Source organism: Pseudonaja textilis, chromosome 1, assembly GCF_049901715.1.
Source record: "Pseudonaja textilis isolate UNSWEBS1 chromosome 1, rPseTex1.2, whole genome shotgun sequence".
Lineage (NCBI taxonomy): Eukaryota > Metazoa > Chordata > Lepidosauria > Squamata > Elapidae > Pseudonaja > Pseudonaja textilis.
This window is the reverse complement of record NC_141990.1, coordinates 11,092,662-11,107,560: the sequence shown is the minus strand read 5'-3', so window position 1 is coordinate 11,107,560 and position 14,899 is coordinate 11,092,662. Positions and strand designations below refer to the sequence as shown.

Here is a 14,899-nt window from a genome sequence, read left to right as displayed (position 1 = left end):
AAGGTCACCTGTATTACTATTTTATTTTGGGGAGGCATGTTCGACTTATCCTGTGGTGTTACAGTGATTAAAATACAGCATGGCAGGCTAACTCTCCTACAGCCTGGAGTTCGATCCTGACCGGCTCAAAGTAGTCTCAGCCTTCCATCATTCTGAGGTTGTTCAATGAGGACCCAGATTATTGGGTCAATATGATGACTCTGTAAGCTGCTTACAAAGGGCTATAAAGCATTACTGCTCTTCCTATTTAGGGTTAGCCACTTGACAACCATTCACAAATAATACTTCTCTGTTATAAGTACTTTCCCAATATCTGTTTTGATTCTAAAGTGGGCCAACCCAGAACTCTAAGTCTTGCACTTAAATATTCACTAACCGTGTCAAAGTCCCATCAAGTAAAATCACTAACTGTATTTTAGTTCTATTTTACAAAGAAAGATTTCTCCCTATTTAGAATATATCATACTTGGTTTCTTAAAATGATATTAGGATACTTTGATGATTTTTACCACAAAATAGCTATATAATATATTATTGAATTACCTTGGCATTTCTTACAACAACCCTTAATCTTCCTCATTCAGAAGAACATGGTAATTTTTTATTTGCCAAAAACGCACATGATACAAGAATCATGCTCCTATCATGTTTGCTCCTATCATGTTTCTCAGTCTGCTTGTTATTTTAAATTTCTGTGTCAACTTAGAAGAACTGATAGAGAGGCAGGCAACATTCCATGTTACTCAAATCCTATTCTTGAAAAATCAACAGATAAGTACAGAGATTAAAAGATAATTGAGAGCTGAATAGAACTTGACCAGAAGAACTTATATTTGTTTCTTTTAAGAAACCAACATCTTTAGAACTTAATGTAAAACATTTATTTAACAAAATACAAAACACATATTCATTGCCAGGTTAAAACCACAAAAGCCAAGTTGCCTAAACTTGTACAGGTAATAAACTTAAGACTGGAACAAATGCCTTCTTCTAGTCACCATGCTACCCTCTTCTTACCAGGGTCATTTATGACTTCTATATTCCCTTTCCTTTAATGTGTTAAAGGAATATAATATCAATTTAATTAAAAATAATTAATTAATATTACTAATTATTCATTATTTAAAATTATATTAATTATGTAATTGAGGATTAAGTATGCCTATTAATAACAGCAATGAAATAAAATGAGTTGTGCAATTTTTCAAAATAGTACACCACATGACAGGACTATCTTAATTCTGCTCCAAATTTCAGTGAACAATAATCTGAATCGGCTTTAAAGAAACAAAGAAAGTACACCACATTATACTTGGAATTATTTCTTTCTTGGATTGGTTGCAGAAAGTGTTGCCATTCATAAGAATTAAAAGTTCACATACATTCTTAGTCCTTAAAAAATTAAGATAGATCTGGAATTAGTCAGTCTGTAATGCTAAAGCTGCAGGATAAAGCTTCCCTCAGGCCTCTTTTGTGTTTATAGCTTTATCAGACCCGAACTAGTCTTCCTGTCCCAATTCTCACAATCTGTACTAGTAGCTCAGTTTATTGTTTACTGTTCAAAGAGACTTAATCCTAGTTTTCAAATGAAATACTGGCACAGGATACTTCTAAATTCTTGTAAATATTTTACCAAAAGGGAAAAAAGGGAAAGGGATTAGGTTATAAAATGTCACAATTTTATGCTGGGGATTCTGGAATGAATAACTTGAATTTCACCTTTGGGCCCTGGGAAATATTTATACAGGACTACTTGAAGTACTGGCTCTGCTTGATTCTTAACCTGCTCCAATTTAGATGCTTGAAGGATATATCTGCATTACATCACATCATTCCCCCCTGCCCTTTAAAAAAACAAAATTAGTTACATTGTTTGCTTCCCTTAACACTATGTTTTGTCATTAAACTAAGCTATAATCTGGCATTATGAATAGCCACATTAGCACTCTTCCTGGCATGAGATGCACTAGAAGACAAAGGCTGATGTCTTGTTTGATTAATGGACCCTGCCAAAGCCTCTGATCCAAAAATGTAGTCTTAGCCATAATTACTTTAAGCAAAAAGCATAAATTCATTATTTATATGTATTTATTTAATCAACTTGTATAGCTGCTCATCTCAAACCAATGACTCTGGGTGATGAACAGTCATAAAAACAATTAAAACAGTTAAAACACGATACAAAAAAGAAACTAAACACAAATAGCTGCCAAGAGATATTATAATCCAACAGTATCACTGTAACCAAGGATCCCTTCACATAATTGGGACCCTAGGCCCAAGCACACAGCCAGGTCTTCAACGCCTTCCAAAAGATTAGCAGGATTGGGTCCATCCTAATCTCTGGAGGGAGAATGTTCCAGAAGGCAGGAGTTATGGCAGAGAAGGCACGCCTCTGGGTCCCCACCAGCTAACATTCTTTGGCTGATGGGGCCTCCAGCATTCCCACCCAACTGGAAAGGGTTGGACGTGTAGAAACAACTTGGAGAAGATAGTCCTTCAAACAACCCAGTTCTAAGCCATGAAGGGCTTTAAAGGTGACCATCAACAGCTTGAATTGCACCTGAAAACACACTGGCAACCAATGAAGCCCCCAAGCAGTGGTATTAGATGTGATGAATAGTCAATACCATTTATAATTCATACATCTGAAGCTTCCTCAAACCAGACCACATTGCAATAGTCCAAACGGGAGGTCATGAAGTTACAGTGAGAAGAACCTCTCAGTCCAGAAACGGGTGCAGTTGGCACACAAACTGAAGGTGTGCAAAGGGCCTCTTAGCTATGGCTACCACCTGCTTTTCCAGCAGGAGACAGGAGACCTGAATCCAAGGAGACACCTGGATTTTGCATCAGGTCCATCTCAGGCAGTGCCTCCTCACTTCCAGTATCAGAAGTAGAAAAATCTTGGTACTGGAAGGCCCAAGAACCCAAAGCCATCGATCTTGCTTAGGTTGAGCCTAAGCTCATTGTGCCCCATGCAGACCCCTAGTCTCCACGGCTGGTCACAAGGACATCCACAGTATCTTTTAGACAGCCGAGGGTGGAAATGTAAAGTTGGGTTTTGATGATGCCTAACTCCAAATTGTCAGATCACCTCACTCAGTGGCCATAAGTAGATGTTAAATTAAAAGGAAGAGAGAAATGAGCCCTGCAGTAGCTCACAAAGTAGGAGCCATGGGCTGGATCGCTGTCCTCTTTATCAGCACTGGCTGGTACTGATTCCAGACCAGCATAACATTGTGCTTCCTATCCCCATCTCCTGAAGCTGGTCCTGAAGGATCATTGGTATTGAGGGCTGCTGAGAGCTCAAAAAGAGCAAGGATGCATACACTACCCTCATCCCATCCCCACGGAGGTCATCCAAGAATGTGAACAATGCTGTTTCAGTCCCAAACTTTGGCCTGAACCCAAATAGAAAAGATCCAGATAATTCAGTTCATCCAATGCCCTTTGAAGCTGCCATGTGACCATTTTCTCTACAACCTTCCCTAAAAAGGGAAGATTGGAGACTTGGATGAAACCTATTGAGATTAGTGGAGTTGAGTGATGGCCCCCTTGAGGAGGGGACATATCGTCACCTTCTTAAGAGCCAGCAGGACCACCCTCTCCTAAAGAACAACTTAAACCCAATCACATATACATCTATAATCAATCTATGGTCTCTGCTTGAAGTTTGTTTGAATCTAACTTCACTTAATATTTAATATAGTCTCTCCAGATTGTGGTTAATTTGAAGCCGAAATGAAAGCTTTCAAAATTCTCTGGGATGCTTGGGAAGAGGAAGGGAAGAGGAGCACATGAGGTTCACTGCAATTCATTCCTTTCATGCACAAGCTATGGTTTAGGGCAGTGGTGGCAAACCTTTTTCGGCTCCTGTGCCGATAATTGCGCATGCACTCCCAAAAGGCAATGCGTGCTGCCCCCCCACACCTTGCGTGCGCGATCCCCTCGCACCGCACAGAATGCTGCACATCTGCGCCTACGATCCCTTTGCCACGCGCCTGTGCCTGCAATTCCCCTTGCTGCGCATCGTGTGCCTGCGCGATTCCCCTTGCTGTGCACCGCGTCTCTGCAGATGCATGTGCAACCCCCAGTGCATGCTGCGCATTTCTGCACATGCGCACGTCTCCCGCACACCCCCTTCCCCCCATGCATGCACGCCAGATACCCGAGAATCAGCTGTTGGGCGGCGGTGGCACATGCACATATGCAGCGGGGCTCTTCCGGGTGAGCTCTCACATGCCAGGGGAAATGGCTCTGTGTGCCACTTCTGGCACATGTGGCATAAATTTGCCATCAGAGGCTTAGGGCAACATGCAAGCACACTATTGATTCTTTACTGTCCCAGAAAGTAAAGGAATAAGCTCAGATGTAATGTGTTGTATTTATACATTTCCTTGGGGGCATTGGCTGTTTATCTTTAAGTAAACAGGTGTATTGCAACATAGAAAGTGGATTCAACTGGATTTAGATTTTAGATGTCTCCATCATTCTAAAAAAGCTTTGTTTCCACTGATAATAGATGTAATTTACTCATAAATTTTTGCCTGTTTTTCTAATACCTATGAATATTTGTAACATTCTAGAGTAACCCCTGGTTAGAATGCCAAAAAAATATAATAAAAATATATGAACCACTCACATTGTCATGCTTAAAAAAACACAACATCTTCAATTCACGGAAGACCCTTTTGCAAGAGACCAGATTTTGGAAGACGTTGGGCATCTTTTTGAGTGCAACTCTCTTTCCATCTCGTGGATCTGTTACTGACCTACAGGAAAACAAGAATAAACATCAATTTTATTTTAAGCAACTTACGTCCGTACAAAGAGAAAAGACAGATGAAAGCATTTCCTAAATAAATCCACATATTAAGAGCCAGACAAATCTCCTGAATGAGTCTTGCTGCTTTTTATTGTTTCCATTCAATGAATTCCAACTGTGCTTCAGATATATATCACTAACCTGCATGTTATTCGGCTACAGAATTTCTGTACACTCAGATCCTTCAGTCCTGTGTTAGTAAAACTCTTTGCCTCCAGTGTACAGTGTTCTTTCTTCTTCAGTTAATAAATGGCAGTATCTGATACATTGGTTCTGGGATACTTTCCCCACTGAATGCATTGTTTTTAATGACTGTTTTTTGCCGAAAGCTGGAAGTAAACACCAGTTTCTGGCAAAAAAAAAAGTTAAAAATTGCAATCATATGACACCCCCCCCCCCCTTTTTTCCAGGGATGTTGCAAACAGCAGTAAATACAGGCTGGTTTCCAAGCATCCAAAGTGTGATCACTTGAATAGAAGGGGTGTGGGGAGGAGAATTTCAAATCTGGGTCATAAGTAGCCCTGAGGAGGTCTGTGGTAGTGGTCGCTAAGCAAATGGTTGTAAGTCGAGGACTAACTGTAGATAGTTTGGGTTATTGTGGAACAGAGTGAAATTACTGCAGCCTCCTCTGCAGTAAAAATTGTTAGACGTTATTATCTAAGAATGTCAATATAGGAAAATGACAACAGGTGCTGCTGCTTAATCTGATGGCATAGACAGATCTCTCTGGTTATCCAAAAAGGATATAAAATAGCCATGGAACATTGAAACGGACTATCTTTACTAGAAAATAAGCGGCTACTCATACTGAAGCTAATTTATTGGTCTACCAGGTCTCAATTCTTTTAAAAATATTACTTGTTTAAAAATGAATAATTAAAAATCATAAAAATACAAAAGTATCTGTATTAAATGATTATACAGTGAAGGAAAAAAACCCAATTATACACATAAATTAGCTGAGCATAAAAAAACCCTAACCGAAAAATCTATACAATAAAACCACAGATAGTAGCCATGTGAAAGACCCTTTATAAAATTAAGCTTATTGATTGTTAAGTTTAGCATTAAATCTGTAATATGCTGTATTCTCAATTTATCCAGAACATTATCTTTTTTAAAAAAAACATCTCTGTTCTAAAAAAGATAAAACTCATATTCTAGATCCATTTCTTTCATCACAAGGGTGATTTTCTTTGCATCATGTAAAATTATCCTCCTTGCCAAACCAAGGTAGAGTGAAGGTCCTTCATGTGATGACAAAATACTGTATATCAGGTTTCAGTACCATTTAATGCTGGCAGTAATTAGCTGTTCCAACTTTCAAACAGAGGTTGTTCTTGACCCTACCTCAACTGAATCCCTTCTGGGATTGAACCTGGACCTAATGCATAGTGCATGTTCTAGAGCAGGGGTGTCAAACTCAGGGTCCACCTGCAGGGTGCTTAGATCTGGCCTGCGGGGCTGCCCTGGAAACAGCGAAGGACCAGCCTGCGGTGCCTCTGCCGGCCCTCCGGGGCTCCGTTTTCGATGGCAGAGGGCTGCAGGACATTGAACTGGCCATGCCCACTTAGCCCCCCTCCCCGCAAGATCAAACACAACCCTGATGCGGCCTCAATGAAATCGAGTTTGACACCCCTGGTCTAGAGGGAACCAAGAACGAAAAAAAACCAAGTACTACCTCTTCAAAAATATTGTTTCCAAAACAAGGATAAGGTTAAGATTTATCAGCAAGCATACTGTTTTAAATTTAGACTCCCTAACTAAAAAAATTCATCTGTAGGCTGTACTCAGGAATACTTCAAAAGTATCTATACTTCAAACATAACTATTCATTTAGTGGCCATTCAAAATTACAATGGCACTGAAAAAGTGACTGACAACAATTTTTCATACTTATGACAGTTGCAGTGTCCCAGGGTCATATGATCACCTTTTGCAACCTTCTGACAAGCAAAGTCAATGGGGAAGCCGGATTCACTTAACAACCATACTACTAACTTAACAACTGCAGTGATTCACTTAACAACTGTGGCAAGAAAGGTTGTAAAATGGGGGCAAAACTCATATCACAGCTGTTTTGCTTAGCAGTGGAAATTTTGAGCTCAATTATGGTCATAAAGTTAAGAACTATCTGTACGACTGCAAACACTACTGTAGTACATAAACATTCGATTATTTTATTTTAAAAACTAAGCAATAGCCTCCCCAAAACCATCAGAACTATTTCTTCATTAATTTAACTTGTTGTGCACAATGTAATAGTGCCATGTAATACTTTCTGAAAACTTCAAAAATTCCACCATAAATAATCTGATATCTCAGTCATCGAAGAATGAACATTGGTAAGTTTCTCAGTGTGAAATAATTTTTCCTTGTGTAAATAAACTTACCATTATCTGTAAAGTTTGTTAGAACAACTCAGTGTGTGCCAATCATTCAGCATTGCTTAACATTAAACATTTATTTCTTTAAGCTACTCTTAAGTTCCGTCTTGTCTTTTTAAAGCACAGGTGTCAAACTCATGTCATCATTCGCTAAACTGGATGTGGGCATGGGCGTGGCCAGTATGTGACGCATCCGGCCCATAGGCCGGGCATTTGCCAGCCCTGTTTTACAGCTTGGAAAGGCATAAAAATAAAAAAATAAAATTTTGTTTCAACCTGTGGATGAAATACATCAAAATATTGGCCTGCAATTTGTCTATTAAACACCCCTCAGGAAGCAACATTTCACTTAATTATTCCTACAAAGGCTAGCCTTGCTAGCTCCTAGCAATACTACTCTAATGAAAGTGAATGGCAGTGTGGTAATTTCACAGCATGTTGAGTTTGTTCTCTCTTAACTGGGGGTAACAGCTGCTTTTAGTTCAGCACAAATAGTACCAGAAATCAGAGATAAGTGCTGAAGACTGTTACGCAGGAATGCTTTCCTTTTCTTTGTTGATGAAAAGGCTGGCTGTGTTCTTCAGCTTGTTGCGTCCTCTTCCTCCCCAATCTGTATGAGCTAATGAGTTACAACTGGTAAAGATAACAGCTACTTGTTACTGTAAGTTTCAATACCTCATTTTTAAAAGAGTAATTCTAACATATTTGAACAAAACCAGTGTTTTTTTTAAAAAAAAAGAATTAAAATTTACTCTATGAAGCAAACCATATTGAACCAAGATCCTTGTTACAGGCTTTTGGGGGGATATGGATTAATAGGACAATTATTTTTGACTTTGCTTAGTACGTATGTGTGCATGAAAAATTAATTTGTGCAGAGCCCAGGGGACAAAAAAGCAACATGATACTTGAAATGCTAATTGGTTTACTCTGGTACGAGCTTTTGTAGGCAACTGGCTGTATCATCAGATGTTTCATAAATCTGACAGAACACACAATGTCCTGTGTAAGCTCAGGTTACATGACTATTTATATATCTTCAATTAGCATTTTACAGATTTAAGATCAAAGAGTCTTAGCCCATCCCTAGCAGAGTTTGTACCCTAAATGTTGACAGTGAAACCAATAAAAGGGAAATATATGTGCCACATTTATTTACATTCAGAAGCCACCCCCATAGGTGAAAAAGTATTTGTCAAAATGGACTCTTGATTTATTTACTAAATTTGAACTAAGGATCAGATCAAATTCAAAGATTATGAGAGAGAAAAATGTCATTATATATTATCTATACCAGGGATGTCAAACTTGTGTTGTCACGTCATCGTCACATATTGGGACTTTTTTCCCTTTCACTAAACTGGACGTGGGCATGGCCAGCATGGCCAACATCTTGTCCCCAGGCCGGGAGTTTGACAGCCCTGATCTATACCATTCATGCATGCTTTTATATCCCTCTTTCATGTCTCCACTTAATCACCTTCAAAGCAACAAAGATCCAAGTATCATAGTCTTTTTTTAAAATCAAAGATACAGGTCCCTTAACATTTTGGTTGCCCTGATTTGTATCTTTTCTAGCACTATAGCATACCCAGTAGCCCTTGAAATGTCACCAGAATTATACACAATGATAGAATTGTGCCATGGATTTGTATAATGTTATTATTTCTGTCACTGTTGTTAGTATTATATCAGCAGTTCTCTTTTCAAATCCCTCCATATAGATTTCCCTTTTTTTTTACAACAGCTGCACAATGCACTAGGACTTCAAAGACCCCTTTCCTACCAATCACTGCCAAATCCAGATCCTATACATAGCTTTTTTAGGGAAACACATGGGGAGCAGAGGGAGGAAGGGGGCACCCACCTACCAGGCAAGTTTAGCAGAATCATCCCTGGCTATCAGTGACACCATAGATGTCACATTAGATTTCCTTTGCATCCAATTCAGATCCTATTAAACATGTAGCCTGCATTTATTATGAATAAGATTCCGCTTACTCTTATTTGAATTGTCATAGGTTCATTTTTGGGTAGTATATACAGAAATAGGAGAACAAGAATGTTCGTTTCACCTGCATAAGAATAAGTCTTAACAGAATAGTTACAAAAATCAAGCGTAGCTCTTAAAAAGTAAAAGTTTTTGTCCTTATTTTATCATACCCCAGGGCCATCTTATTCCCACTTCTTAATATCAAGATTTTTTTTCTATGATCTTATTTATTCACAGAGTGCTTAAATATACATGCATTTAAGTATACAATAATTTTCCTCCCTGGCCTAGCTACTGTTAGTAGGTTTTCCTCCCTGCAGATTTCTTTTGTAGTTGTGTTTGCTGGATTATTCACCACACCTCTGTCAAACTGCTCATTTTCTATTATTTGCTATTGCATCTGCAGTTTTTCTTTTAGTCAGAATATTTGTAATTACTTTTTTTCTACCTCTGAATTCCCCAATATTCCAGCAGCTCTTACCTGTATTTCACTGTCTTGTTCCCTGGGCTTTCTACTAATAACCAAAATAGTGCCCAAACCCAATGCCGCCCCCCCCAGCAGCTCCCACAATAAGCTTCTGTCCGAGCTCTGTTTATCACTGAAATGGCTAGCAGGGAGGCACAGAAAAATCATAGATTCAAGTAGACTGCTTGCTTTATCCAAAAGAAAGATCAAGATATTTTTGCATAATTTATTCTTGATAAATCCATGCCGATTCCTGCCATGTAGATGTAGTATTTTCTAAATCAGTGGTCCACAACCTTTTGGGCACCAGGGATCGGTTTCATGGAGATTTTTCTGTGGACCAGAGGGGGCATAGTTTTGTGTGCTGCCTGTATCCCATGGATGGGGCTTCACTTGTTTTCACAGCCCAGTTTCTGGCTTGCCGTGGCCCAGTGCCAGTCCGTGGACCAGGGGTTGGGAACTCCTGTTCTAAATATTCTCAGGTTGCTTAATAATGATCCAGTACTGAAGTCAAGCTAAATGTAGTTAGCCTAGTCTCCTTCTTTCTCCCATTTTTGAAGATAGTTGTTATTCAATCTTATATACCATGTTCATTCTCCATGACTCCTCAAAGTTCACAAAAAGAGACTCCAAGATGTCCCAAAGATGCTTTTTCAAAAGGCAATTGGACTTTATTTTTTCCTTGAAGATGTTTCACTTCTCATCAAAGAAGCTTCTTCAATTCTCTCAAGGAAAGTGGGGGGAAGCCAGATTTGCTCAATGACTGCATGATTCACTCAAGAACTGTAGTAATGCTCTTCTGTAGCAAAAAGTCATAAAACAGGAGCATTTAATTCATTTAACTGCCTTGCTTAGCAACAGAAATTTTGGGCTCAGTTGTGGTTGTAAGTTGAGGACTACCTGTAGTCTTCAAACACTACAATGCGCAGATTCTTGATCAGTTTTGGTTGTGTGTGTCTACCACTAGTTCTGACCATGTGCAACTCAGACAATCTTGAAAGACTGCCATCCCTGGTATATGGTTCTTAGCAAGTTTCCACATCTGTTTTATTAGACTGAATAGAAACCATTTGACCTTGGCTGAACTTATAATTAAAAATTCAATGACTTGACTTTGTGACTCCACAGATCGTAGAATTGCAGAATTGGAAGAGGCCATTTAGGGCACAAAGTGCAGGATGCAAATTAAAGCATCCATGACAGATGGCTGTTTAATCCTTGCTTGAATACAAACAGTGAATTGAAGCCCATTGCATCTGTTTGATTGGTTCCACTGTCAATTTTTTTTTCAACATTCAATTAGAATCTTTTTTTCTTGTAACTTAAATCCTGCATTTCGTGTGTCCCCTCCCCAGACCCCCATGAAACAATAGAGAAAAGATCCAGATCTTTTTCAGTGTAACATTCTTTCAAGTATTTGAAGGACACTATCATAGACTTCCATGTCTCTTCCCACCCCAAGAGCTAAACATATCCAGTTCCTTCAGTCTTTCAGGAGTTAACTTCAAGTCCCCAGATCATATGCACTGCTATTTCAGAAGTTCTTCCAGTTTGGTCTTTTCTAAAGTGAGGTGCCACAAACTGAGCATGAGGGTCTGAACAAAATAGAATGGAACTATTATGTAAAAATAACATCTTTTCTCTTGAATACCTAAATAAGCCATCCAAGATTAATCTATGTTATACAAAAGCACTACACATGAAAATGCACCTGACCATTCTTAAATTTCCAATGTAACATTTGACTTTTCAAGGAGAACACAGAATTGAAATTATATTTTAAAAGGACACATATTATCTGTTGTCTGTTTGGTGAATATACTATTATACAAGTATAATAGTATACCTGTATAATGATGTATTTCAAGCAAGCAGGTATTAGAAAACAAGGAAATATTCATGCTGTTACCTCTAATAAACTTGACTGCCAATTTTTTAAAAAGAAAAAGATTAATCAGCTGACGTTAAAAACCATGTTAAGCAACACTGAATCAAAACTGGCAATTTAGTATAATTCATCAGAAATTGCTAACTCTAATCTAACTGTTAGCCAGAAACTATTAATATATTTCAATGCAAATGAAATAACACTTTGCAACAAGAAGGGACAATTACTGAACAAAGTCCATGTCACTTCCAAGAAACAAGCACCTATTTGAGAAAAGCAATTTCCCTTTTTGTTGGTAGTTTAACAGCCAAAGATTCAATATAAGGAGTGCCCTCACAAGTGGCTAGGAGGAGAATTTTTATTGCTATATTTCACTCTATTATAAGGCTGGAAAAGAAACTCTACTCATATGTGCCCATTATTAATAAAGAATGCTGTAAACAAATAAAACTAAGCAAAACTACTGTAATAGTTACACACGGGAGACCTTCATTTGGTGGAATATCTGACAATTCTGGACCTAGGACCAGTTTACTTAGCGACCATTCAAAGTTTCAGTGGATCTCCCCTGGACTACAACCAAATTCACAGTTCTGCTGGCTGTTCCTTCCACACTCACATGACTACATGGCTCTCAGCAACCAGCCCACATTTATAGCCTTCTGCAGCATCTGCAAGCCTCATGACCGTGATTAATGATGTTTTATGCTGGAAACCAACATTAACTTCTGGAATCATGTGGTCTAGATTTGCGATCTACCCAGACGGTTCCTGAAGTCAATGGCGAAAGCAGGATTTGCTTAATGAAGCAGGATTCAGTGACTCATTTGTCTTCCTGCTTGAGCAGAGGGTTGGACTAGAAGACCTCCAATGTCCCTTCCAGCTCTATTCTGATTGATTGACTGATTTGGTTTTCATCTCCCTCAGCTACTCTATGAATGGGGGATGTGGGGAGAGGAACAGGATCCACAAGAGGCAGAGGCTGTATCCAAAGCCTTGGCCGCCCTTCTAGTCCAAGCAGCATTAAAGGCTTCCGTTGGACTATGCAGCTGACTAGCAGGAACAATCCCCGGCTCCCTCTGAAATCCCTCTGGGTCCATCTGTCACCAGGTTGGACCAATCTACTGGATCCAGCCTCCCTTCAGGGGCAGAAATGTTAAGAGAATTCCATGGTAATCAGATTTCATCTCATCATGGAGCCCCTGCAATTTCAAATCACATAACCACTGCTCAGACAGGAACCCCTGATCAGGTGTGAGACCACTGTCCCAAGTCAAGCTCTGGCCAAATCTTGGATAGGTCCCTGACTGACATGGCGGCCATAAATGTCTGAGCCATCTCAAACTCCACTCCCAGAAAAAGCAAATTGAAATCCCCCAAGCCCGTAAGAACTTAACCGGTAGCCCAGAAACGGAATCAAGGAACTCAGGCAGGGAGGGTGCTATGCAGCCGGGAGGCTGGTGCCAACACCAACGATCCTGTCTGATCTCTAGAACCCAATTTAATGAAGAGGGTCTCACATCTGGTGACTTCTGGAAAAACATCCCTGAAAGTATAAGGATTCCCAGATGACTATCACAATAGCTCCATTTCTATCCCAGAGTCTTTTGATGCCATACCTAGAACCCAACTAGCCATATGTCCGAAAAGTTATCCCCCTTTCCAAACCCAAATACATGACAGGTCAGCTTGCTCATCAATTATTACATTGCAAGAGGCCTCATTACAGGTCCACCTTGCATTTAAAAGTAACAGGCAGGATTTTGGATAGAAATTTTGCTATCATCAAGGTGAGCCCTGCTACTATCGATGGTTAAGTCAGGAGTCGTGGTGGTGCAGTGGTTAGAATGCAGTATTGCAGGCTAATTGAGCTCATTACCAGGAGTTGAATCCTGACCAGCTCAAAGCTGACTCAGTCTTCCATCCTTCCGAATGTCAGCTGGTGCTCCATTCAAAATCTTGAAGGCTGACACCGAGGTTGGTAAAATGAGGACCCAGATTGTCAGGGGCAATATCCTGACCCTGTAAACTGCTTAGAGAATGTTGTAAAGCACTATGAAGCAGTATATAACGAAGTGCTATTGCTACTGCTAATAGTTAATAATTTATCCTTGGGCACCAATAGGGTTATGTTTGGGGGCTTGTTTGTTTTAATCTTGTTGTAATCTAACCAGAGTCACTTGCATGAAATGGGCAGCTATATAAATGATCTAAATCAACCACGGGGGAAAGCCATAGCTTATTACTATGCTGCTTACAGAGCTAAGCTAGATTGTGCAACAGTGTGATCTGGTTGAGGTATGGGAACTTCCTAGCTGTACATCTATAATCTAAATTTGGGGGTGGGGGGAGATCTGAGCAGGATCCAAAATGCCTACAGACAGATAAAAAATTGGCAGAAGGAAAAATCGGTATTTAAGTCCATGTGTATAGAGTTATTATATCTGAAAACTGAACTGGGATTTTTAAAATACCTTAAGATTTAGAGTATTTTTCAAATTTTAAAAATAAAATTCTCAATATTTAGATATGGAACATTTCAAGAATCAAAAATGTTATAGACTACTGTCACATCCAAAATGAAAGCAAATTTTAATTGCTTTTTCAGTACAAAGTATGTTCCCAAAGAGAAACACTATTTGCCAGAAAAAAAGATCTATTTATCCACTGCCATGGCCAGTGTAGGTTCTATCTTAGCAGCAGTTAATCTGCCTGTTTCAAACAAATGCCTTGAAATTTCATAAAGTTTCGTATATATTTAATTTCAAAGGGCAAAGATACAAAAAAGCTAAATATCACTTTCCCCCTGCCAAAAAGCACTCTTATATAAGAGTTTACTAGGAAACTGTTATCCCATATGATATCCTTCTATATAGCTGAACTACTCTTTTGCTTCTTGATCATAAATTTATGGGGAGTTTCAAAAGTATCTCTGAGCTGTTAAACACATACGAGGAGTTACTCAGTATTAGTCACAAATAGATGAAAGTCACCATCCTCCAAGGGAAAATGAAAACAAAAACAAAAACCTAGCTGCACACTTACAGGGCAACCCAGAATAAGGTACCTATCTTGTCAGATCAACTGTATTACACTTGCCTCTCTGACACATGAAATGAACTGTGCTGAAAATATGGAAACTGTTACCATCATATGAACACTAATAACCAGCTTGTCCACCAGATGGTACTTTTCATGACAGAATAATGCAGGAGGGAAGGAATCTAACACATGATATCATTTGGTGTTCTTATTCCCCTATCTAGACTTCTGCAACTTCCTTATGGTTCTCTGATATCCTACAGCTACAGCATATGCAACCTTAAATCAAGTGTGG

General features: G+C 39.1%; 1 protein-coding gene across 4 annotated transcripts in view; it reads right to left on the bottom strand.

Moving 5' to 3' along the window:
• NLK (nemo like kinase) overlaps positions 1-14,899 on the bottom strand; it is a 112,188-nt gene that overhangs the window by 36,824 nt on the left and 60,465 nt on the right. For all 4 annotated transcript variants that reach the window (XR_015742025.1, XM_026710220.2, XM_026710219.2 and 1 more), the window contains one exon: positions 4,646-4,775. Coding sequence is in view for 3 of the 4 variants with exons in the window: in XM_026710220.2 (XP_026566005.1) it covers positions 4,646-4,775 (130 nt within the window). In the remaining variant the exon portion in view is untranslated. The remainder of the gene's footprint in view (positions 1-4,645; positions 4,776-14,899) is intronic.